Here is a 23,536-nt window from a genome sequence, read left to right as displayed (position 1 = left end):
GTGGAGCAGCTGGGACAGTTTCTCTTGCTTAAGGTGCTTCACGTGTGGAAAAAAAAGGGGGAAGTAAATGAAGAAGAGAGACTGATATAAAAGGAAAGGGTAGACTATAGCAGTCCAGATCATGGTTCATGCTGTTCATAATGTAACTACTCATGTGACTGATGCTGTGGATTGTGGGTGCTATTGAGGTGTTCTCAGTCTTACAGAATTAAAATGGCTTTATGTTGCTAGGTTGATAATAGGAGAAATGAGTTCAAGAAAAGGAGGCAGGACTGTTGTCTCTGTTTTTATTATTTATTTATTGAAAATTCCTTACAGGGCTCAAAAGGGCATTGAGAAAGGGGCACGAAAAGCAACATAAGTGCAAGAAGAATAAATAGCAAAACGCAAGGCAAAGTGTAGTGTAAAGAAGGAAACGGGAGAGTATTCTACAGGGCAAAACTCAAAGACGAAATTATAGTATAGGTGTAAGGTACATAATGTTATAACAAAAGAAGTAACATGAATGCAAATGGCAAATATATTACGAAAGAAAAGAAGGTTTCTCGACAGAAATATGAATGATTGTAAAGTGCATGAAAAGTCAAAATATAATGCGATAGCAATGCGAAAAAGAAGACAGTGGACAGAACAAAGATTTAACAAACTACAGATCTCAATACTTGCGAAGCTGACCTTGGAGCACTTCAGGATGGGCATAGTAGCGAAAAAAAAAACTAGACATATAAGGAAAGCACACAGGACACTTGCTTTTAATTAGGACGGAAAACTGGGCTAGTTTGAATAGATTCATATTGAAAAAAACCAGCGCAAAGAAACACGAATGAAAAGACTAGAGGACAAACATTTTCTTATATGTATGAATCAAGTGCTTTTAGTTGATACTTATAACAGCTCGATGTAATAGAAATACACTGAAGCAGAGAGATAAGTTGGGCATGTTGGTAATGGTCCATGATGGGTACAGTATATACTCCGTTTCATACATAGCTGTCAACGCAGCCAAGGCTACGGCGCCTGTTCGCGCTCCTCGTCCGCATCATAATGTAGTGCGTCGAAAGTGAAAAGAGTAATGATTTCAAAATTAAAGTTATTGTTGGTTAATATTGCAGTATAATGAAAATGGTGTTTTATTTTGCAAAAAGATTGCTTTTTCTTTAATGTTCTTCAAAACAGAGTGCCTTAGTTTTCTGGTTTTCTTTCGGCTCCTCCTGTATCAGGTTTTCGCAGCTACGCCGGCCGGCGAGGTCGTCTGCTTTCGTCTTTCGGTTTCCGAGTATGCGAAAATGGCACCGCTATCTCCTACTCGCTTGTTTTCTTCGCCCACTGCGGCTTTAAAAACATCTCCTGCTCGCATATTCTCCAAGCTGAAGCCTCCGAAAATTTCGAAAGACTGCAAGCAGGTGATTGTCGACGTTTACTGTAGCGTAAAGAAGCGCTTCCCGGAGAAGACTGCGCGTGATGTTCTCGAAACTGTGGGCGAGGTGACCGGGGTGAGCCCTCGGACAGTTGCGAGGTTCAAGAAAGAAGGTCTCTCTACTGGAATAAGATCACCTTGTGTGTCGCATGCTAAAAAGTAGCTCATTGCCCGAGAAAAGCACTTCGCAATCACGTGCGTCGCCAATAGACTACACTGCCTTTTCCCTTCGAAGCGAGTAAAGAGCGCTGTGTTTTTCAAGGTAGGCATTAGAGTTTGACAGTTTGGACTTTCTACCTAATGATTACTTTTATAAAAATTAAAAAAAGAAATGAAAAAAAAAACAGCAAAAACCGGGAGTCGAACCTTGGCATCTTGTAAAATCAACACACAGGCGCGCGCTTCGTACCACTCAGCCACGACGCGAGGCGGACGGATACATTTTGCTTGTTTTTTGCAGCGGACTACTTTCGTACCTTTGGCAGCGTTGACAGCTATGTATGAAACGGAGTATAGTGCTAGAAAACTAGACTCATAAGGAGGGCACATGATGGTTGTGCTTGATGGATGGAGATAGATTTGATAATGTTAGGAAGATCATTCTTAAGAACAGTGGCATGTGGAAGTGAGCAATGCTGCAGTGGCTGCCTTTCAAGCTGCCACCTCATAAACATAGCATGATGAAAGCCATCCCTGACAAACCGTGCTCATGGAAAAAAAAAAAAAAAGGAAGCAGTGTTTGCTCACATTAATCACGTTTATTACTATTATGAACAAAAATGGACAGTAGCAAAGGACAAGCAATAGTTCGCCATTGAGCAACTAATCTGGGAAAACAAAAAGCTGTAATGTTCATTTTTTAATTAGGCATATAGTAGAGCCTCGTTAATTCGAAGTTTGTCAGGCAAGAATGTCCCAAGTTAAGCAGTTTTTCAGATTGTAAAAAAAAAAAGAAAAGCAGTAAAACCAAGCACACAATGCTGTTCAGTCAGATGGAGCACTTTGGAGCTGCTGTCAGTGTTTAACAGTTAACTAGAAGCTCAAGCTGGCTTGTCATGATCACTATCATCTCATGCTTGCCATCATTGCCAGGTACCAGAGTTACTGTTATCTTGATTTCAGTGTCTGCTGAGCATATTCATGCATCTCCAGCATAGCTCTGTGATTTGGCAAAACTTTTCCCATAGACTGGCTGCCATCTATGTGATGGTGTGTGAAGCATTAAAAAGTTAAATGAAGAAAGTGCAACTCAAAGTGCTGTGTTTTCTAATCTGTTTACTGGTCTTTTCCAGCTGGGCACACTTTTAGGGCTTCCTTCTGGCATGTAGTTAAAAGTTCCGTATTGCAGCATTTTTGGTAGTATAACGACACATTTCACTAAAAGCTTTCATTTCATAAAAGAAAAAAAAATGTAAGCATTATTTCTTGCTGAGGAAACCTCTAGGAAACATGGGACATAGTCCAGTAGAGATCTATTATCGAGTCAGTGGTGCAATGGCTACTTGAATCATCCAGTAAAATGTAGATTATATATCCTGGGACCACTGAATATCATTAAATTAAGTGGGGTTTATCGAGGTTTCACTGCTTTCTGTCTTAATTGGAATGTAAAGGAATTTTTACATCATTAACTGGTAATCTGTCATTGATTAATTTATTGATTAGTCATATGTGGTAATTTACCTGCATGCAGTCTAAAAGAAGTGGCGCATTGCACACTCAGGCAGACCGTGCATCTCAATGGCAGGTGGCAGCAAGTAAGGTACATTATAGCCTGCATGTGTCATGTGTTTTGCTGTGTGTTTAAGCTGTGCACACCACCTAACCAGCTTTATTTTTCAAAGAGCCACACATCTAGCCATCATGTGACAACAAACAAGGTACATTGAATTAAATATATCTTTATGGCACAGTTTTTGTCCGCTTTGTGTGTTAGGGACAAGTCGACCCTGTATTAGTTAATAGCCTCCACACATGGGTGTTTCTTTCCTCTTAAAAGATCTGTATAGGTCTGTGCATATCTATGTGTATCAATGCTTGAAAACCAGGCCAGTGGTGCTGCCCGATCCCAGCAAACAGCTCCGAGAACCAGTGAGGCTTTGCTAGTCTGTTTACTTCTGTGGCAACTGGCACGCACATGTGTGCATATTGAGTGCACACATGTGAAAAGGAATAGCTCTTATTTCAGCTGTGAGATTATGGTAGTGGTAAGCAGCTGTGAAACTGTCTGGCAGCATCTTTGGCATGGAAAGATGATAGAAAGATAATGGTCTAGAACAGCAGAATAGGCAGGATAACAGCTGAAATGTAGGCATGCATTTAATTAGTTTCTACCTCAGCTAACTCACTAACTCGCTCATTCTTTTATGCATGCCCTTGACAGGTCTACTTCTTCATGTTTGGTCAACCCTTTGAGGATTTTGGTGATGACCCGCTGGTTCCCTTATCACCTGTGCCCAAGGAGCAGCAACACCACTTCAGTGCCCGCCAGGCATTGTCCCATGCGCCGTTGCTCCTCTCATCACCGACCTTTTTGCCTGGACTTCAGCTGCTCAGCTTCAGGCATCTTGAGTTCATTCTTAAACTGCTGCGCACCTATCCTCATGAATCGGCACATCTACTTGCTGTATTGCGGTGGGTCCTTGACACTGACCGGTCTCATCCACCTCCAAAGATAAACCCTGAAGAGGCAGCATCTAGTCTTGTGGTGAGGGTGCATTCCTTGACTGATCTTGGGGAATATTTGGAACTTGAATGACGCTTAGCTCTTGAATTGCATTAGCTTTTTTTTTTTTATTCTTTCTTCTGCTCACCTTCACATTTCTGCATGGCAGATGCTTAGAGTTCAATTCAAGGTGGCATTATAAGCTGGAGGAAAGCATGCAAGCTGCTTTCTTTTGAATGGGTCTGTTGTATGAAGGAGGCTTGAAATAGCAACTATATAGTCATTGACTAGCTAGCTTCAGTAGGAAGTTACACTCAGAATGAATTCTTATTTAGTGATGACCAGTGCAAGTGGCAACAGACTTTTTTAAGGATACCAGCATGTGCCATGATATACTTCATCACTTTCATTCCTGCCACTGGGCTGTGCAAGCAACCTATTTCTGCTCAGCATATCCACAGTATACTCTTATGTTGAGATGATGTGCCGCTGTTATACTTTCTTTTTCTTTCTTTCTTTTGTTGTGCTCTTGGGCTGAGGCTTTGTCGAGTGATGGCAGCTTGGCTGCCTGCTGTATTCAGTGAATGTTGCATCACAATTGGATACGCACATAAATACTTCTCTAGCCTAGCTACTGACTTGTTTGGGCTTTGAGTTTACACAGATGTGGCGTTGGCTGGTGGTATTTGCCAAATACTGCATCACCAGCAGCACTTTGTGTGATGCCATGCCATTGAAATGTCGTTGTCAGTAATGAGACTTGCACTGTGTTGGCATAACAAATGTCTCGCAGGTTGAGCACTGTAAATGTACAGGAGTGAGTCCGCTCACAAATGCTACCGATACGACCCTTGTGACAATTGCTGTGTCATTTGGTTAGCCCCTTTCCACAGAGTGGTGGTGAAAAACAATACAGGAACACATACAGTAGAATCTCGTTTATACGAACCTCATGGGGTTGTGAAAAACGTTGGTATCATCCGAAATTTGTATGGTCCAAAGCTAACAAAATCTGTATGCAGAAGCACTGGAAATGCATCTGCACAGATCTGTTTATAACTGGTGAGATTTATTTTTACAGACGCATGCCACCGCTCACTGCTCACAGTGCGTACTGCGTGACTGGTGATAGCAACATTGGCGATGTGCAGGCAGAATTTATCCACAGCGGCACATGAAAGTGTTTGGTACACCAGAAATTCTGCCCATAGTACCCAATGCTCTTTGGTCTGGGAATTTTGCAAATTCATATCATCCTGAAATTCTTATCAACCATGATCGTATCATCGAGACCCTACTGTAATATGTATGCCTCAGCTACCGACTGATAAATGTGTTGTGTTGTACATGGGCCCTTTGAACAGTGCAGCTTATTCCAAAGCCCGCTAATCTCGATCAAGGTTGCTCTTCCCGTGCAACCTCTCGCGACCGATCAGTAATTTAACTGCCACCTGCCACAGTGGGCAGTTTGCTCACAATCCAGTGGGCACAGCTTCACTCCTAGAGCTTCACGGCTAGAGCTTCACGGCTAGGGCTTCACTCCTAGGGCTTCACTCTGTTTACCGTGGCATGTCCCCTTTAATTCTCACGCATTAAAATGTCTTCCTGCCATAGTGGCGTTATACATACGCTCATTTTTCTTGTGCAGCATGTTCCATGGAAAGCTATGGGACTGCGACTGCTGCCATATTCTTATTCGGAATAACTTGGGATGACATGTCATCTGCCAATAAAGTGCTTTGCTAGCCTGTTTTATATTGCAGGCAGTTGCCGCTGGTTGCCGTATGATCCAGCTTTCAATGCATTATCTTTATGAAGGATCCACATAGCTTGGGTTAATTTGTTTAAAATGTGGGTCATTGCACAAATGCAGTAGGCATAATATTGGTTCCAATATGGTCTAAAAAATTTAATGGAAAAGTGCCACTTTCATTTCAGGGTAGCACCCCATCAAAATTTAAAAAAAAATGAGGCTTTTACTCTCATGTATATGGCAATTTCATCCACCTGGTATTTTTTAGCTGATGTCAAAATATCGGTGCACCAGCATTTTTGCATTTGTCCTCCATCGAAATGTGAATGTCACAGCTGAGGTCGAGTCTGTGAATTTGTGCTCACTAGCAGAATATCATAGCCACTGAACCATTTTGGCGGATCTCAGAACTGTAAGACATCTAGTGGGCTAGGCATGATTGTGGTGTGGATGACCCTTTGTTGAACTGTAGCATCAACAGAAGCCCAAAAACCTATTCTCACTAATGCAAACCTTTCTAATCTGGTCGTGGTGAAATTGATGTGTAACCATATCACTGATAGCCTCTTTGATGATAATGAGAAAACACAGAAACAAAATGCAAAAGAAGGGGGACTTTGGTACGGCGCGGAGTTTGGTACGGTTAGCTTTTGGAAGTTATGCACTAGTTGCTTATCTTAAATGAAGGGAGCAAAATTTGTAAATGTTGCTGTGCCTGTGTTCGTTGCATCTCTGTCATCCTTTTGTGCTATAGATTTGAATATAACTGCACGTTACCAAATAGCCGAACAGTTGGCACTGCTGCTGAGGAGCTACAATCAAGAATGAAGGAATAACTGGGTGACCAGCCTGTGATGAAATTGCACATTTGGATTTCAGTGACAAATGGTCGCATGAGTTCCCTAACGAATTTGTGCAGCAGGTATTATGCTCAAGTGATTGGGGGTATCCTCATGACCTCAGTGTTCTGAAAATATTTTGATGTTCTGCCTACAAAGCACCCTACTTATTCAAGTCTAGGCCGATAGTTTCTTTAAAAACAAGAGGTATGAAACTCCTAGGTTAGCTTAGAATTGAGGATTTTGTCGTATTCATGATGAACTTTTTGCTTGTGCCGCAACAAGTAAGGCCTTGACAGGCCCAAGGAAAGGCCACCGTCTTGAAGTGGAATCAGTACTGGCAGATTTTGTGAAATTGCGGAGGTCAGTGGCACTTTCAGTGACCACAGAAGAGCTTCAGGTGAAAGCGAGAGAACTGGCAAGAGAGTAAGGCACTCCACGGGACCAGTGAAAGGCACAAGCTAACTCCAACAAGCCGCATCAAGTTGTGTCACTAGGAGTGATAGCTATAGCTGTATTGCTGCAGCCTGGGATGACATCCCGGAAAGCTTGGTTGCATGCTCGTTTCAAAAGTTCAGCATTTCCAGTGCACTAGATGGCACAGGATATTGTGCAATGTATGCAGAGGACAGTGATCAGGAGGTCAGCGATAATGAGGACTAGTGAGTGGGAGCAGGTTCATGGAAATAAATGCTGTTTGTATGCTGTCCCTGCTGTCGTTGTCAGTTGCTTTTTTGGCCAGCTTACGTTCGAGGAAAGTTTTTATGCGTTGCATATTGCAATCACTCAGTTCAGCCCTTGGGCGCGGCCGGGCAGCCACCAAACCACGTGACGTGACGTCACGACAGCTGGAGGAAAAGTTGGGCCCCAACTCGCGCGGCCGCAGCCACCACCTGACTCCCGCTCCTCCCGCTAGGGGCGCTGCGCCGCCGCGTGACGTCACGGAGGAAAAGCTGGGCCCCAACTCGCGCGGTCGCACGCGGCCGCAGCCACCACCTGACTCCCGCTCCTCCCGCTTTGTCCACACGACTTTTCGCTCGCTTTGACCTTGTCAATTACGTCCACACGACTCTTTGCCCACAGTGACGGGATTTGAAGGCGCAGGCTCCTTTCCCAAGCAACGTAGCCCTAAGAAGCCGAGCACCAGGCCGGGCCATAGCTTGTACCCATTTTGAGAAAACCGGTGGGTCACGCGCTGGCGCAGCGCACGCCGGCGCGTGACGTCACGGAGGAAAAGCTGCTGAGAAAATCGAGTGCCGCCAAGCAATACCTCGTGCAAAAAGACCGCGCAATATGCAACACATTCTTGGCTTAACCAAGCTAAGCCTGGGCATCTTTTTTTTTATTTGGCCTTCAACTTTAGGGTGTCGGCTTAAAATTGAAGCTTGCCTATATTCGAGTAAATACGGTACGTTGGTGTTCCAAAAGTCATCAGCAGCGCCTGCCTGACTGGTAATATGTAGGCACTGAAACATATGACATGATGTGCTGAGGAAAGCACGACTGTTTTCCTCCATGAGAACTGTTTGAGTATGGAGGGATTTCAAAGTTATGCTAGCCTGTGGACAGACCTTTTGAATTCATGCACTGTGAAGTGCAACAACCAAAATCACTTTTTAAGGTGTATTTTAGGAGTGTATTTCTATATCAATGTTAGCATTTTTACATTGCTGAGGGCTAAGCTGGCAGTTGGCACCGGGCACACTTAGTTGTTTACCACTGTTGAGATCTTTGCATTGAGTGCCCTCCTGGTGTGTATGCTGGAAAGAAGGGGAAGTGCCGTCAGTAGATTTCTATTTCCTTAGCTGGCCATGCATAGCCATTTCTTTGTCTTTTCAAAAAAGCAAGAGGTGCTGTTGTTTCAGAGTTGAGTATGATTCACTAATATAGGCACATAACTGTGCTCATTATAACTGTGCACCTTTTTGTTTCCAGGCTTTGTTGCTGTCACCAGAGGTTCTTACAGCCTCATTTTGTGAATACCACAAATTGCCCAATGTGTTCATCTTAAATGTCTCAGCAACATCAGAAAGTGTTGTGAGTATTGAATGCTGACTTTTAAAGCCTTATGTATTTCGTGCATTGTGAGATTCTTGTAGTTGATGCCACATGAAGGTTGCTTCGATTATATTCATCTCCTTTTAGTAAAAATTGGTGCAGTGCATTGATATGCCAAAATTGAATTTTATATTTAAAGAAGAGAAAATATGGCAAAAAGTATGGATGGAAAAAAATAGGTGATGGCTCTGATGTGGTGCTGTCTATGCTATTATACTCCTAACACATATTTTCATCATCGTCATCAGCCTGACTAAGCCCACTGCAAGGCAAAGGCCTCTCCCATGTCTCTCCAATTAACCCTGTCCTTTGCCAGATGCGGCCACCGTATGCCCGCAAACTTACTAATCTCATCCCTCCCTCTGTCTTTCTGCCGCCCCCTGCTATGCTTGCCGTCTGTTGGAATCCACTCCGTTACCCTTAAGGACCAACGATTATCTTGCCTTCACATTACGTGCCCTGCCCAAGCCCATTTCTTCCTCTTGCTTTTCCTTTCTTGCATTTTTTCCTCTTGCTTGGAAAAAGTGCATTTCGCTGTTTTATAATGAATCTATTCCTTTTCATCCAGCATTGCTCATAGGGGATAATGCAATCGTTGCCATGTCCTGTGTTTTTAGATTCTTAACAGAAGCAGGTTTTCTCAGCAAAATATAAATCATGACCCAGTTGTTCACGTGATGTCTCTCAGCCACTTTCTGATTCTTGAGAAAAAGGGCTGAGGTTTTTATTTGGTTGGGTGAGATCCTCGACATCCTTGCCTAGCCAAGGATGGCTGCTGAGGCTACCTGACCTTTTTAAAGCTTTTATCATTAGCCATTCCGAAATCTCTTTTTCTCTGTTATTAGTAGGTAGGTAAACTTTTAGGCCCTTTACACCATTGATCACTTTTTATTAAATCGCGCAGAAAACATTTCCTATACCTTGTGCTTGGCGCATGGTGGTCTTAGCTGCCTATGTGCCATTAAACCCAACACAACACAACACACTCTTCCTCGTGATTTCAGCTAGGATGTCATTAACCTGAACACATATTTTAGGCTTATGTAATCTTAAGTGTCAAATTTTATTCCTCTTGAAACATCCTATAGGCACTTGCTTTAATTTTTAACCAGGCATACATGGAAATGGATTCTCTTTTTGTATAGAAAATGCTGTAGTGTCCAAGATTACTGAGTCTGGCTGGGTGTTTGTGCACTGTGTTTTGCAGACTGATCTTCGTCTACATTTCTGCAACCTAACAAGCAAGGAAGTGGCACTGCTGTCTTCAGAGCTGAAGCAACAAGTAGACCTCAAAAAACTTGCCGATACGGTGAGGAACATACAGTTTGCTGGGTAGTAGCTTGGCATGTAGCACAATATTGTGACTGGATGTGGTGTTTTTCAATGTAGCGTGCCGCATCACTCTCGGCCTGTCATAAAGTGAATGATGTGGCAACTCCCACTTCCATCAAAATGGCACCACCATCTAATAGTTTTGATTCTTAGTCAGAGTGAGTGCTGCCAGGGGCTCTTTCGAGATGAAGTCATGGAGATGTGGTTTTGGTTTCATGTAACTCTCCACTTTGTGTTTTCGCTCTGGGCATGAGTTGGTGCTGAAGGGTACAGGGCTATTTGCATGAAGTAAAGTTTGATAGTGAGGGGTCTGCTAACCTTTTTTCTATAAATTTTGCCCGCATTTTTTTTTTTTTTTGGCTTTCTTAATTGCACTGCCAGTTGCTGGTATCTCCTTTTACAAAGATGTTGATGAAAAGAAAGCAGTTTTTTTTCTCTTTGGATTGCTTTTTTTGTAACTGTCATTGCTGACATATATAATAAGGAGCTGAGCATGCCTCTTCACTGCTCATCTGAAATGTTTTTTTGTTTTTTTGAGCCAGTATCACATCTTGGACTTCAGTTGGATTAATGAAACGAAAAATTTATGCACCATGGCAGCTCTTCAAGAAAGCTTTACTTGTAGTTTAGTTATGACACATGAAGTTGAGTTTCAGTCTGTACTTGTATATGTAACCACTGCTGTGCACTTCACAATTCCAGGCTGCCTGCCTGGCTAGCCCAGTGTGCAATAAAGATTTTTCACCGCCCTTGTGCCATGCCGTTATTTTTGTCCCCATGCATTGTTGGAGGAAGAAAGTTTCCAGTCAGTTTAAGCAGTGGCCGAGATGCATGGCTACACACTTTGCACCTGGCTTGTGGCCTCTCTCTGCTCTAAGTAGGATGCATATCCGCCCTTATGTGGTCATGAAAGCAGGCAAGCTTTGGCAGATACTGCATCGATGCATCTCATCACCACTTGTGCATTTTGGAAACGTTTATATGCCTGAGTAATTGTGATTAAGGTGATATAAACTGTTGTTTTGCAAATTCATCTTTGCTCAAAACAAACAAAAGTATGAAGTAGTAGGATAGCAAACTTGCAGCCTTTGTAAGTGCATTTACTTCAAGATAACTAAAGGTTTCTGCAGTAGACATGTTTTTAGTGTTGCTTGGGAAGTCTGGCTTCTTTTTTTTTCTCACATATGCTGCTGTTAAATTTTCACTGAATCTATAGTGAATGACTAGAACTTCAACTTTCATGTTCAGAAGTGGAGTTTAGCAAACCCTGAAGGGCTCATTTAAAAAAAAAAAAGAAGACCAATACCAAAATATCACATTATTTTGTGGCGTGACATGCTACTGCCATCTGTGTTGTTGTAAAAAGAAAAACATCATTTGACGACCTATTTTCGTCGAAAGCCATTCAGAAAGTAGCAAAATACCCATGATGAGGTGAGCTCATCTTTAAGCAAAAAAGTAGAAATCACTTGTGATAAGCTGAGATCGTTATAAACCTTTAAAGGGGTAAAGAGCAGATGTTAGTATCCAGTGTATGAGCATTGGCCTTGCTCTTATATGCAGTTTTGTGATGGTGTGTTGTGTTTTCTTTCTTGCAATAGCTTGCTCTTGACCGTTGGAACTTGTCCGTAGCCCACAAAAGAATCGCAAAGCTTGCTGATGATGTAAGTACATGGATGCCTAGCTTATGACACCTGTGTATTGCATTTATTTGTCGGCTCTGAGAGAGAGTATGGAGTGAATGCAAAAGATAGTCATCTAAAAGGTCTGAGAGGCTATTGAACTGAAAATGAGAGTCTGTGGCATAGTGAAAGTAGTGAAATTTAACTGAAGTTTACTCAGCTTGAGCTTCGCTAAAAAAGTAATCTGCACATTTGTGGCCTAGTTATCATATTATTTGCAAAACAAATTATTCAACTACTAGAAAGTTTGGTTCAACTGAGTATGCAAGTCTACTATTAATTATGAATCTTGTAGTTTCACTCTTTGAGCAAACAAGCATTCACTAAAGGTGAAAAGAAAGAAATAAATGCTCATATTCATTTTGAAAAATATAACAGTGTTTTCTTTTCCTTTTTTTTGCAGTTGCACAGGTTTAATCTTTTTGAAACTGCTGTGCAAGAGATCTCTGAGTTGGCGTTGGAGTTGCCTCAGGATGCGTGCCACAGTCTCAATGACACCAACTCCACTCTGCTTCATAACGCTACTGTCTTGGATGATGAGAGCGCTCCTTCAAACAGCCATGAAATTTTGGACAAGGTGACCTCACTTTTCAGTCTTGGAAGTGAGAAGCAGACTGGCTTGTATTAACTGTTCACAGTTTATTGCCATCAACAAGTAAAGCTTTTGCATCTCATTGTTTTTTTTTTTGACACATTTCTTAAACCAAATCACTAAATTATTTCATCAAAGTAAAGCAGTTATGATCTACATCTTGCATTGCAGCTGACACGTTTTGGCAAGGTGATACAGTGTACTATCACACTCAGTATGGCGAGTGCACTCATTATTTTTATGTGCTCAGGCGTATTGTTTAATATAGGCCGGGCGTCGACTCTTTGGCTGCAGTATATATAGCAGTGCTTCACTGAATGGAGTTGCTTTTGAATACTAGGGCAAATTGTCTAACGTTTAAAATTTTTGTTTTATTGATCAATTTTTGTTTTATTGATCCTGACTGTAAGAGCATGTAAGTTGTATTACATATTTTTGACAGGTGAAGCGAAGAAAGCCCCAGTATGGCCTTTTGAGAATTTGGCTGGGGATGCAACGCATGGTCTGTGGAAAGGTAGAAAAGTCAGAGGAAAGCATGTCCAGTGAGGCTGAAGACATCAACCTTAGTAAGTAGAATTAATATTTAAGATTTATTGAAAGGGAACAAAATAATTTGGAAAAATGTTGTGTGTTAATGGTCTGTTTCACATTTTTAATTGTACAGTGCTTTTGAATGCAATGGAACCTCATTTATTATTTAATCAAAGACTTTTTGACAACAAGAAGGATTCAGGTTAAACAGATTTTTTAAAAGACTGAACTGGATGGAAAGTTGTTAAACTCGAGAGCTCAGTCTCAATTAGTAGCGTGAAAACTTTTATGTAAGTATGATATTATTGCTTGAAGTGATTGTCTGTGCAGGCTTGAAACAGGCTGAACTTTGTTGGAAGTTGTGCTTTTAACCATACAACCCATTTGCAGCATTTATGCACCCACCTTTATGGTGATGGTAACATTTTATTTTGCAGCTTTTATTTCTTGTACTGAAATCATGTATAAGACAACAGACCTCAACAAAAAGTGAAAATTGACTTACTTACCTCCAGCAGGATGAGAAATAAGCCAAAAGGCTATTTTCTACATCATGTTCCTTGTAATTTGATGCATGAAGCCCCAGGCAGGTGACACAGAAATAGGGGCACGCCGCTGGTTCAGTCAGACTGCTTACTTATGCCAGGTAGCTTATTGCTGCAGAACAAGTTATGACCTGAGATTTGCGGTGTTTCATTAGGTGCAATCCGTGTATTCTATGTACTCTGACAGTATTGTAGGTATTGTACTTGCAGGTACAAGGTCATTTATGCTAATATTACATAGTACTTGCTGCGGAAATTGTGAAACAAGGATTTCTAATGATCTGAGATTTCGTGAATCTGGGTGATGCTGGATTTTAGACTTTGTTCTACAGTCAAACCTGGATATATCGAACTTGAAGGGGATTGCAAAATAGTTCGATTGTAGATAATTCGTTATATAAAAAATGGCAATGGATCAGTTTATCTGTAGCCTAGAAGTGAGAATGCACTGCACCCATGCCAGTGATGTGCTTCCTGCAACAATATGTCGTCCGCTGCTATGTTGGCAGTGCATCACTCTCGAGGCGTTATTAGGTCTAGCCTGCTTCGCATTCAAGCTGCTGTGGGTGGTGCTTTGGGACTAACCACTGTCTATCATAAGATGTCTAATCCTGTTACCCATACACTATAAATGCTGTAATTGCTCACTAGAATTAAGGTACTGTTGGTTTCCGTAATGCTTTCGGTAGTGAAGCACCGCAGGTGAGGGCCACAGCTTGGCTTAAGTTAGTTGGTTGGCGTCACTGCGTGACTGTGATCTGGTGTGGAAAATGAATACAAGAGACCAAAGGCCCCCTTTAACCAAACACCATGCTCACTTCAACACCATGTTCACTGTTTCAAAGTGCTATGGTTGCCAGTGCAGAAAGTGATCTAAGAGCATCGTTCGTAGAAGCGCCACTTGCAGGAGTGTTACATTTCTTATACTTTTACGCAGGATTTTCATGGGACAGTTTGTGTGTTCAATGTGGTCAATAATTTGAAATATTGGGTTTGATATGTCCAGACTCGAGACTCATTGCGCAGTTTCTGCGCAACGACCATTGAACTTCTTAAGATGATCGGAAAGGCTTAGCTAGGAGAAAGAGTGTTATCGGGGGTTACACAGTCTCTCTAGTATTATTTGCAACACATATCCAGGTATTGTTCAGAGCACTGGACTGAATTTAACAGAACCGTTAATGCGGAATACTAAGAAGCCTTCAATTTGCTAATAATATTCTTGTGCTAGGTAACTCAAGGGATGAATTACAGTGATAGATTTAGGTCCTAAGCAGGCAAAGTGCAATGGTGGACTTAAAAGTTAGTGTTAAGAAAACTAATGTTCATCAGTCTTGCAAGAGAGAGAAGAACTTTATTTTTCCAAGGCCGGGTCGAACCTCCCAGGATTACCACTCCTCACTCAACACGCTGCGGACGTGCTGTGCCAGGACTGGCAGTAGGTAAAAACAACAGCAGTTTATGATAATTTGGAAGTAGTGAGGAGGGCATCTATCTTGGCAAGTAAGCAATGTAGATCTAGACCACAAGAAAAAAAAATTTGCAGTAAGTTAAGAATGGGGTGGAGTGGGCTTGGCCATCATTTCTAATAATGAACTGCGACTTGCCAATATTCCTGAAAAGGAAAATGTAAAATGTAAAAAGGCTGATTTATGCTGCACAATTGGGGTTCCTCTTGAAAGCCGTTGGGGGTTCTCCGAGGCTAAAAGGTGGAAAAGCCCTGGTGCAGATGAACTGAGGAACAAAGCATGTTGACATCAGAAAGAAGTTAGATTTGTCATAGAAGTCAGTCAGTAGTACCTAGGCTCATTGCAATGAGATTATAATAGAAGCATTGATCAGAAAAAACAGGTCAAAGCTTTGAAATTCCACCTATACCATCCTAGAAGCAGTCTTATCTTTTGGCACAAGATGCCTGAAGAAGGCACTTCCCACTCAGTAGACTGCTGGTACAAGCTGAAGCCGAGCAGCTCACATTTGATCTTGCCATTGAAAAGTTTTAGTACAGCCAGGAATAGTTTGCCAGTTCAAGCCCCATCGCAGTGTCAGGCACAAAGCTACATGTGGTCTGAGTAGTGCTCTTGATGGGCGCATTGTAGATCAGTAAAAAAGTGAGACATTGCCATCTTTATTAAGTGGATGGGAGGCTTGCAATGGTTTCAGCCAGGACTAGCCTGAGCCTGGAATATTCATCAAAATTGTTCAAAGTAAACCATTTTCAATGGCTGCTGAGTAATTGAGCAGAGGCCAAAGGTATTAGGAGAATAATATGAATGGCACATGAAAAGATTGGCTCTTAGCCACTGAGAAATCATCAATCAAAGAACCCTTGCTATAAGAAGAATTGCACTTTCAGTGTAGTCTGCTTGAAACAAGGTTGCGTGGATGACCACAGACGTCTTTAACAAGTGGCTGAGAAGCTTTGATAAAGAAAGCGAGAAATCCTGCTGTGCAGCTCTCTGCTGCAGTGCCTTTGACCCAGTGTGTTATCAGAACTGTGAATGCCAGGTACAGAGGCCAGCTGTTTGAAAGGCTGTTGGTTCTTCAACATGTTACAGAAGAGGAAGACAGCCATGAGGTTAGGCTTTTTTCTGGGATGGGGTGGCCACAGCTGATGCTAGGTAGGGGCAGGTGAAGATCACTGGCAGAGATCTCTCTCCTGCGTCAGACTTGATATTACTGTAGAGGGTAACTATTGAGATTTAGAAAAAATTATGCTGAATTAGTTTCTTGTTTTCTTGTGTTTCAGACATTGGCATTTCAGAGTACCAGAAGGAGCAAATTGGAATTCTTGTCCATGTGCTGTATAGTAACCCTAAAGTTTTGTACACACCTAACAACACTGCTGCAAACTTGATTGTTCACAAGGCAAGTCAGACTTTCTGTTTTGTATGCAACTTTACGTTTGTTGCATGGGGCAAGACATGGGTGATAGGAAAGCATGACAGAAGTGGAAAAACTTGCAGTCACCACAGGTTCTAAAAAAAAAAAAGCTTGTGCACGCTATTCACTAGTAAAATAATGCATTATTTTTCATGCCAGAATTGCTGTATATTTCTTGACACACAAAATAAATTTAGTCATATGTTTAGGCATGTGTTCTCATTCCATTGTTTGTGTTTCCTATTTAGTAGCACTGTTCCTATTTAGCAGCATTCCGCTTCCGATTTAGAACCCCTGTGTTAATTTTATTCTTTATCTGATCTTCTGTCATCGTAGAGCAGCTGTACATGTATCAAGTGTGAAGTGCATTTACACTTCTCAAGGACATTGTGGAGTTGTTTGTGTCATGTCCGATAGCATCACACAAAAACTGTATTTTCATGAGTATAACACATGAGTTTTTTTCATCAAATAATCTTCTCCAGAACACATTTCATCTTATATTTGGAACTGAGGTGCGAGTATAGCATGAATTTTTTTTTCACTGCTCTTCGAAATTTTTACAGTGAATTCGGCCACTAGGTTTGTGAGCTGCGAGGAGAAGCCAACTTTTTGACAGCCTTGGGCTGTTGGGGCAAAGCGTTGTACTCATGACGAGAAAGAGAGATACAAATGTGGAAAGGAGGTGATGCTGGCCATTGAGAAGCAGAAGGCGATGAAAGAGCCGTGTGAAATACGGACATGAAGAAAAGGGCAAAGGGGCTCCGATCTGTGCAGCAGAAAACATGAAGCAGTGGCGGCAAGAAGCAGAGGCGTGGCGGCACAGCGGCGTACTGGCTGCTGCTCTGTGAAAGGTTGTGTGTCATATCGCATGGGAGGCTTTTTCTGAGCTCGATTTTGTCGTATGCACTTCTGAAGTAGGGCCGTTAGAATAACATTGACGACACGAAAGGCAGCGACTTGTTCATGCATAGCCTTTGGCTGTGGCTAGCCTGAACATTTTCAGCTGATGTTGTAATCTTATTAATAATCCTTTTTGTTTTCCTGAAGGTTGAAACTCCCCACTTGCATTATATTCATGCAGGTACAGTACGTCCTCGAAAATGCATACTTCTTGTGGGGCTGTGTGTGTCAGCTTTGAAACATCGTTATGCCTTAGACTGTGGTGTAGGAAGTCACATCATGGTGGTTTTGTTCCTGGTGATATCCTGTAGTATAAAGAGTATGCAGTTACATATTGGTAATGTACAGGGTTGTCCACTCTTAGTTACAACCCGCTAGCGCATGGCCGCACTCTTCAGAGGGCCACTGCGTGCGACACAGTCTCCCATCGCAGCAGAGTGGCGCAGGAGAAAGTGTACCTGGACGTGGTGCTTCGCGTCATCTGCCACTTCGCTTCGATGCGCAGCCGTTTCGGACGCAGTGACCCTCCAAAGAGCACGGCCATGGGCTAGTGCATTCTAACTAAGAGTGGACGACCCTGTACTAAATCATTTTTTCAGTCAGTGTTGCATTTTAAGTTTCTAGTACTTGTCAGCTAATCACTGTTATCTCTTCATCTCTTTAGGCAAATGAAACATTCAAGCTGTTGGACACGGTAACTCAGTATGCCAGAAAAATGCTCAACATTTCCAGAGACATCAGGGACTACCTGGCACAAAACAGCAGTGACTATTCATTGTCAATGCTGAAACATGTGAGGCAGGCTATTTACTTTGATGCTTCAAGATTCATTGTGTTTTATTTGTGTTGTTTGCATCACTGAAGCTAATACTTGTTAAGAACCTACCTTTAGACATTGCGATCATGTGAACCACAACAATTAGTGCTCATTGCTAACATAATTAATTAAAATTTTTTTTGCATTCTTATCATATCTGAATAGCTCTCTTGTTGGGCACTACATGAGGTATAGGCAGGAGAGCAGTGTTTAACAGTTAGAAATCACTTTAGTGGTGTACTTCAGTTGGTGTTGATCCACTTGCGAGGTGATGCAGCCAGAAAGGGGGTTCCAGTGCTTGGTTACACATAGACAAAAAGGCTGTTGAAATATCATCACATGAACATGCTTAGGGCAGACATTTTTGAGTTGGCTATTGTGGGATAAGCAATGGGATGGTCAGATGGAATTATTTTCCATTGGTAAGGTGTGAAGAGAGAGAGAGCGAAACAGAAGGACGGAAGGGCAGGGAGGTTAACCAGGCAATGCCCAGTAGGCTACCGTACAGCAAGGTATGAAAGAATTTGTGAAAGAGATGCGCTATTTTATGGCAACAGATGACGGTAGGGAGGTCAAGGTCTGATTTTAGTTGGATTGGACTAGTGTGACAAGAGTAGTCTGTGAGGATGGATCTGAAACCTTCATTTTGAATACATTTGAACTCATTGATTTAGTTAGAATGGTAGAAAACAGCGTGAAAGACACAAGCAAGTAATATGGTGTACCAGCTAGGTCAACTTTTCATTTTAATGATTTGGTTACCTTGTTGAGGATCGGATATAGAGAACACACCTTAGTTCAGGGCTGACAAGTGTTACATAAGTAGGTCGTTTCACAGTAATAAGTGCTAAGGCTAGGTTTCAGTGTTAGCAGCTAAGGGTGCAGTTAATAGAGTTAGTAATTTTGGTACTTTTCCTGGACCTAGGGAGATCTTGGGGCATGTGAATGCCTAGGTGCCTAATTGTGTTGGTTTTGGTTGTAGGACAGTCTAAAGGTGGTAGATAAGACTCCGGTATTTATACTGACTGTTGCAATGCTAAACGCGCACTATGCAAAAGCTACTTGTTATGGGAGTCACTAATGCTGCAGACGACACGGATTTGTAATTCTGATCAAATCAGGAAAATACATTATCCATACTTGGTGTTGAAAAAGCAAGACTGTCGTATGCTGTCACTGTGTCAAATTCCAGCACCAATAAGTAGCAGTTTGACCGAGATAAGCATTTTACGGTGCGCATTTAGCGATGCAGCAGCCTATAGTGGTGGTGGAAAGAGATTACTGAGTGAGTTCTCATGCACTTCTTGAATTTTAACAGACATTCCAAGTGTTGGAAACATCAGATGCATTAGTTATCAATGCAGCTGTCTGCAAAGGGCCAGATGTGATATGTGATGCTGAGGGCAGGTCAAAGGAGAGGGCCTAGTACAGTACCTTGAGTAATGCTTGAGAGCACATGAGAGAGGAGTAAGAGTTGGCAGTGACAAACTGCTGTGGCTTTCATGTAAAGGAACTGGTCTGCCAGTATGCTCACACATTTCCAGAACTTTTCTGTGAGGCATTAATTACTTTTGGGCAGTTTATTGCACGGAGAAAATTGCTCTGGTCCTGCAGTAAATTTGACTGAGCTTGCACAAAGTGGAATCTCTGACCACTGCACTAGAAAAAAAAATAAAAGCGATGACACAGTGAATGTGTAGCACTGATGATTGGCTTCTGCTTTGTGAATACTTTAGAGACAAATCTTTTTCTTTCTTAAAGATGCGGGACAACCTAAGGCGCTACCCACTGGTGTTGGATGTGGCTCGCAGCCAGGCCCTGCGTGAATTTGCTCAAGACAATGGTGCCTCAGTCATCGAGGACAAAGAGGCATTTCTTCACCGCCTTGATGTGATTGACAACGCAGCCTGCTCCTGGATTTCACTGATGTCAGGCCTCAGTCTTAATATGTTCCAGGGCTTCAGTACAGAGGATGACCTCATGGCGTACTTCAAGAATAAGGCCTACTTTGACAATGTCACCATACTTGCAAGTATGCACTGTGTACCCAAGTTGTTTAGAAAACTTTAAATCGATTAAGAAAATGTCTTGTGTCATCTGGCAGTTTTCGATGGTCTTAAAAGTGTTTTGTAAAATGCGTGCATTATATTTGTGGTGTTCTGAAAACTGGCTGCAAACAAATACTTTTGACTGCTTTGATATTTTGGCCAAGCACTTCTATTTATTTGATCATTTATCTTTTTGTCAAACCATGGAAGATAAAACAAGGACCTGTGCTGTGAGCCAGTTCTCATTGTAAATTCGTGTGGTGTGCCATGCTCACTTGAACAAGGCATTAAATAACTACAGTGATTTTTAGCTGTTACACTTTCCTTTCCAAACATAAAAAGAAGTGAAAGATAAATGATTGACAGGTAAAAAGCAACTCTCATGAATTGCCTTATTCTGTTTTTTTTTTAATTGCAGCAACAGGGCGTGCATATTCAGTCTATTTGACAATTTCAAGTAATTTCTAGCTTGCGGCCATAGAAAACACAATTTATGTAAAGTAGCTTTTTTTACCAACCTTAAAAGATAACTCGCACTATACAAAGGCTTCCACATGACAGTGGTGCTGCTTCAGCATCCCAAGATGCATCTCAGAGAATGAAGTCCGCTTTTCTCTAGAGCACTGTCCCCGACAGGGACTTTGCATATGCACCGGGCAAAAGATTTACATCAGCAACTGTCGTGTGGCAGCTTTCTTTTAAGGGCAGTAAATAAAGATGCATAAATAACATTTCATCCAATTGTTTTTCAAGATGATCTGCCACTTCTGAATTGACACTTTGTTCCTGAAGCCAATAATTAAAAAGTTAGCTAATTAGTCTACTAATTAGTTCACTTTGAAGGATGAAAATATACTGCAGACTAGGCCACATGACTCTCAACAGCCCTCATTTGGTTTCACGGGGCTAGGGCATTCTGCCTTTTTTTAAAAGCTTGGTTACCTTTAGTACTTCATACATTATGGGAAAGCATTTGACTCAATCAAAACCTCAGCAGTCATGCAGGCTTTAGGGAATCGGGGCGTACAAGAAACATATGTAAAAGTACTGGAAAATATCTGCAGCGGCTACACGGCCACTGTAGTCCTTCATAAAGTAATAAAATCCCATTCAAGTAGGATGTCAGGCAGCAAGACATAATCTCTCCAGTACTATTCCCCTTCCCTTGTTTGCTTATATGTTTGTAGGAGGTATTCAGAGACTTGGGTTGGGAAGATTTAGAGATAAAATTTAATGAAGAGTAGCTTGCCCTCTTAAGTAGCTCAGGGGACCAGTTGTAAAGCATGATCAAAGACCTAGAAAGGTAGAGCAGAACGGTCGCTCTAAAAATTATTATGCAGGATACTAAAGTAATGTTCGACGATCTCAGAAGGGAACAGCAGTTTGCAATAGGAAGCAAAGCATTACAGTTGATAAGGGAATACATCTTCTTAGGGCAGGTAGTGACCGCAGATCTGGACCATGGAGGTGAAATAACTGGGTGAATAAAAATGGGGTGGAGTGCATTCGGCAGGTACCTTCAGATCATGAGTGGCCGTTTACCAGTATTCCTCCAGAGGACAGTATATACCAGCTGTACCTTACTGGTACTCACCTAAGGGGCAGAAACATGGAGGCTAACGGAAAGGATGGAACTTAAATTGAGGACAACACAGCGAGCTATGGAATGGAAAACGACAGGTGTAATGTTAAAAGACAAGGAAGAGAGCAGAGTGAGTCAGAGAACAAACGCGAGTTAATGATATCCTATTCAAAATCAAGAAGCAGAAATGGGCATGGGCAGGGCATGTAAAGCAAAGGCTCGATAACCATTGCTCGTTAAGGATAATAGACTGGATTCTAATAGAAGGCAAGCGTAGCGAGGGGCGGCATAAAGTCAGATGGGGAGATGAGATTAGGAAGTTTGCGAGACAAAGGTCGTCGCAGCTAGCACAGGACAGGGGTAATTGGAGAGATATGAGAGGCCTTTGTCCTGCAGTGGGTGTAGTTGGGCTTATGATGACAATGAAGGTCTCTCATTCTGACTGGCAAGCCGAAGACCACAGGATTGGAAAATGAAGTGCAAATGTTTTGGTGGTCTTGGACATCAGCATGGTTCATGCTGAGGTAGTAACTTCTTTCAGAAGTTTGCTGTTGTGATGCTCAGTGCTTGGTAGGGAAGGTGAGTGCCATTGAAAAGCTGGTTAGGGGGATATGGTGCCACAGAGTTTGAATTACCAACATTGAAATTAATGTGTTCATGAATTAGCAAGTAGGTTTACACATGAAGCAACCTTATGGAACTGCTGTCATTACTTTGAATTAACTGAAGGAAAACGAATAAGGTATTATTTAACAAGCTTTCACTATGTTTGCTGGCCTAGCAACTAAGCCAAGATATTTTATGTTAGTCTGTTAATGAATGCTCAGTACTTGTCATTATTGAACCATGCATACTGTGCTGCAGGCAAAATATGCTGTGCTATCGCGATGAGCTGTTAGACAACAACAGTATACTATAGCAAGGCCAACTGAAGGCTACTGAGTGAAAATAGCAAAAAGCAACTGATTTTTGCTGGCATTAAACTCATTGTCTGGACAGCAACAGTAAGCTCATGAATGAATGAATGAGTTTATTTTCTGTCAAGGCGGAGTGTGCTCGAAAATAAAGTAGAAATCCTTCTACTGTTCAAGCCCCCTTGGTACAATAACAGACAGTGAGTATTTGCAATTAGTAGTACATGATTCAGAAAGACACCAGTTGTACAATATTTATGTGTATGTCACTATCACACTACAAAAAAAGTCTTTTAACACCTTGTTGATCACATTTACTAGAAAAATATTAAAATCATTGAGATGATTAAGTAAAATCGGAAGGCAATGATGAAGCATTTGTTGTCTTATGAAGACTGAGAGAAAGGTACTGGGCAATATTTTGAAGTTGTATTGAATCAGCGCTTTGCAACACATCCATAAAGAGATGAATGTGTAACTGACCCTAAGAGTGGGCTCCATGTGCACAAAAAAAATGAATGACGCAACGAGGACCACTATCGTTCACTCTGTCGCTCAGTGGGGAAGCCTCACACTAGTGGGAGGGAAATACTCGACGTGCACCAGAGCAGGTGTGTTTTCATTCGGTGTCTGTGCACTCTGGCTTCGTAAAAACCTCCACAAACTGTCACTTCTATCTCCTTGTAAGGGTGCAAACTATGCAAGTAAGAATATGCGTCGCGAGTGATTCTGCACCTACAGCTTGACCGGAGTGCAACAGGGATTGAGCATCCGTACCCAGCTAGATCGGCACACATCTTGCCCTCCAGTGCACGTGCCCGTAGCTGGCACCAATTATTGTTAGCCCTCCATTACCAACTAGTGTTCTGTTCTCTTTGTTCAAGTCTGCTTCACGATGAGCAATCCAAATCTACAGTTGGAGCGCAGCGGCGCTGGGAATTGGGCTCTGTAGCCGGCTCGACACCAATCTCGGCC

The 23,536-nt window shown here is 42.0% G+C and overlaps 1 protein-coding gene across 3 annotated transcripts in view; it reads left to right on the top strand.

The window, feature by feature from the left end:
• LOC149353069 (ATP-binding cassette sub-family A member 2-like) overlaps positions 1-23,536 on the top strand; it is a 120,076-nt gene that overhangs the window by 13,854 nt on the left and 82,686 nt on the right. For 2 of the 3 annotated variants that reach the window (XM_089582275.1, XM_089582276.1), the window contains 9 exons: positions 3,801-4,124; positions 8,610-8,711; positions 9,940-10,041; positions 11,666-11,728; positions 12,150-12,323; positions 12,781-12,904; positions 16,164-16,282; positions 17,865-17,993; positions 19,779-20,049. In XM_089582275.1, the coding sequence (XP_089438401.1) occupies positions 3,801-4,124; positions 8,610-8,711; positions 9,940-10,041; positions 11,666-11,728; positions 12,150-12,323; positions 12,781-12,904; positions 16,164-16,282; positions 17,865-17,993; positions 19,779-20,049 (1,408 nt within the window). The remainder of the gene's footprint in view (positions 1-3,800; positions 4,125-8,609; positions 8,712-9,939; positions 10,042-11,665; positions 11,729-12,149; positions 12,324-12,780; positions 12,905-16,163; positions 16,283-17,864; positions 17,994-19,778; positions 20,050-23,536) is intronic. The other variant, XM_089582277.1, reaches the window with a different exon arrangement.

Source organism: Amblyomma mixtum, chromosome 3 (genome assembly GCF_055824585.1).
Source record: "Amblyomma mixtum isolate Tamu chromosome 3, ASM5582458v1, whole genome shotgun sequence".
In the NCBI taxonomy this organism is placed as follows: Eukaryota; Metazoa; Arthropoda; class Arachnida; order Ixodida; family Ixodidae; genus Amblyomma; species Amblyomma mixtum.
The sequence above is the reverse complement of the archived record's forward strand: the minus strand, read 5'-3'. Positions and strand labels throughout refer to the sequence as shown.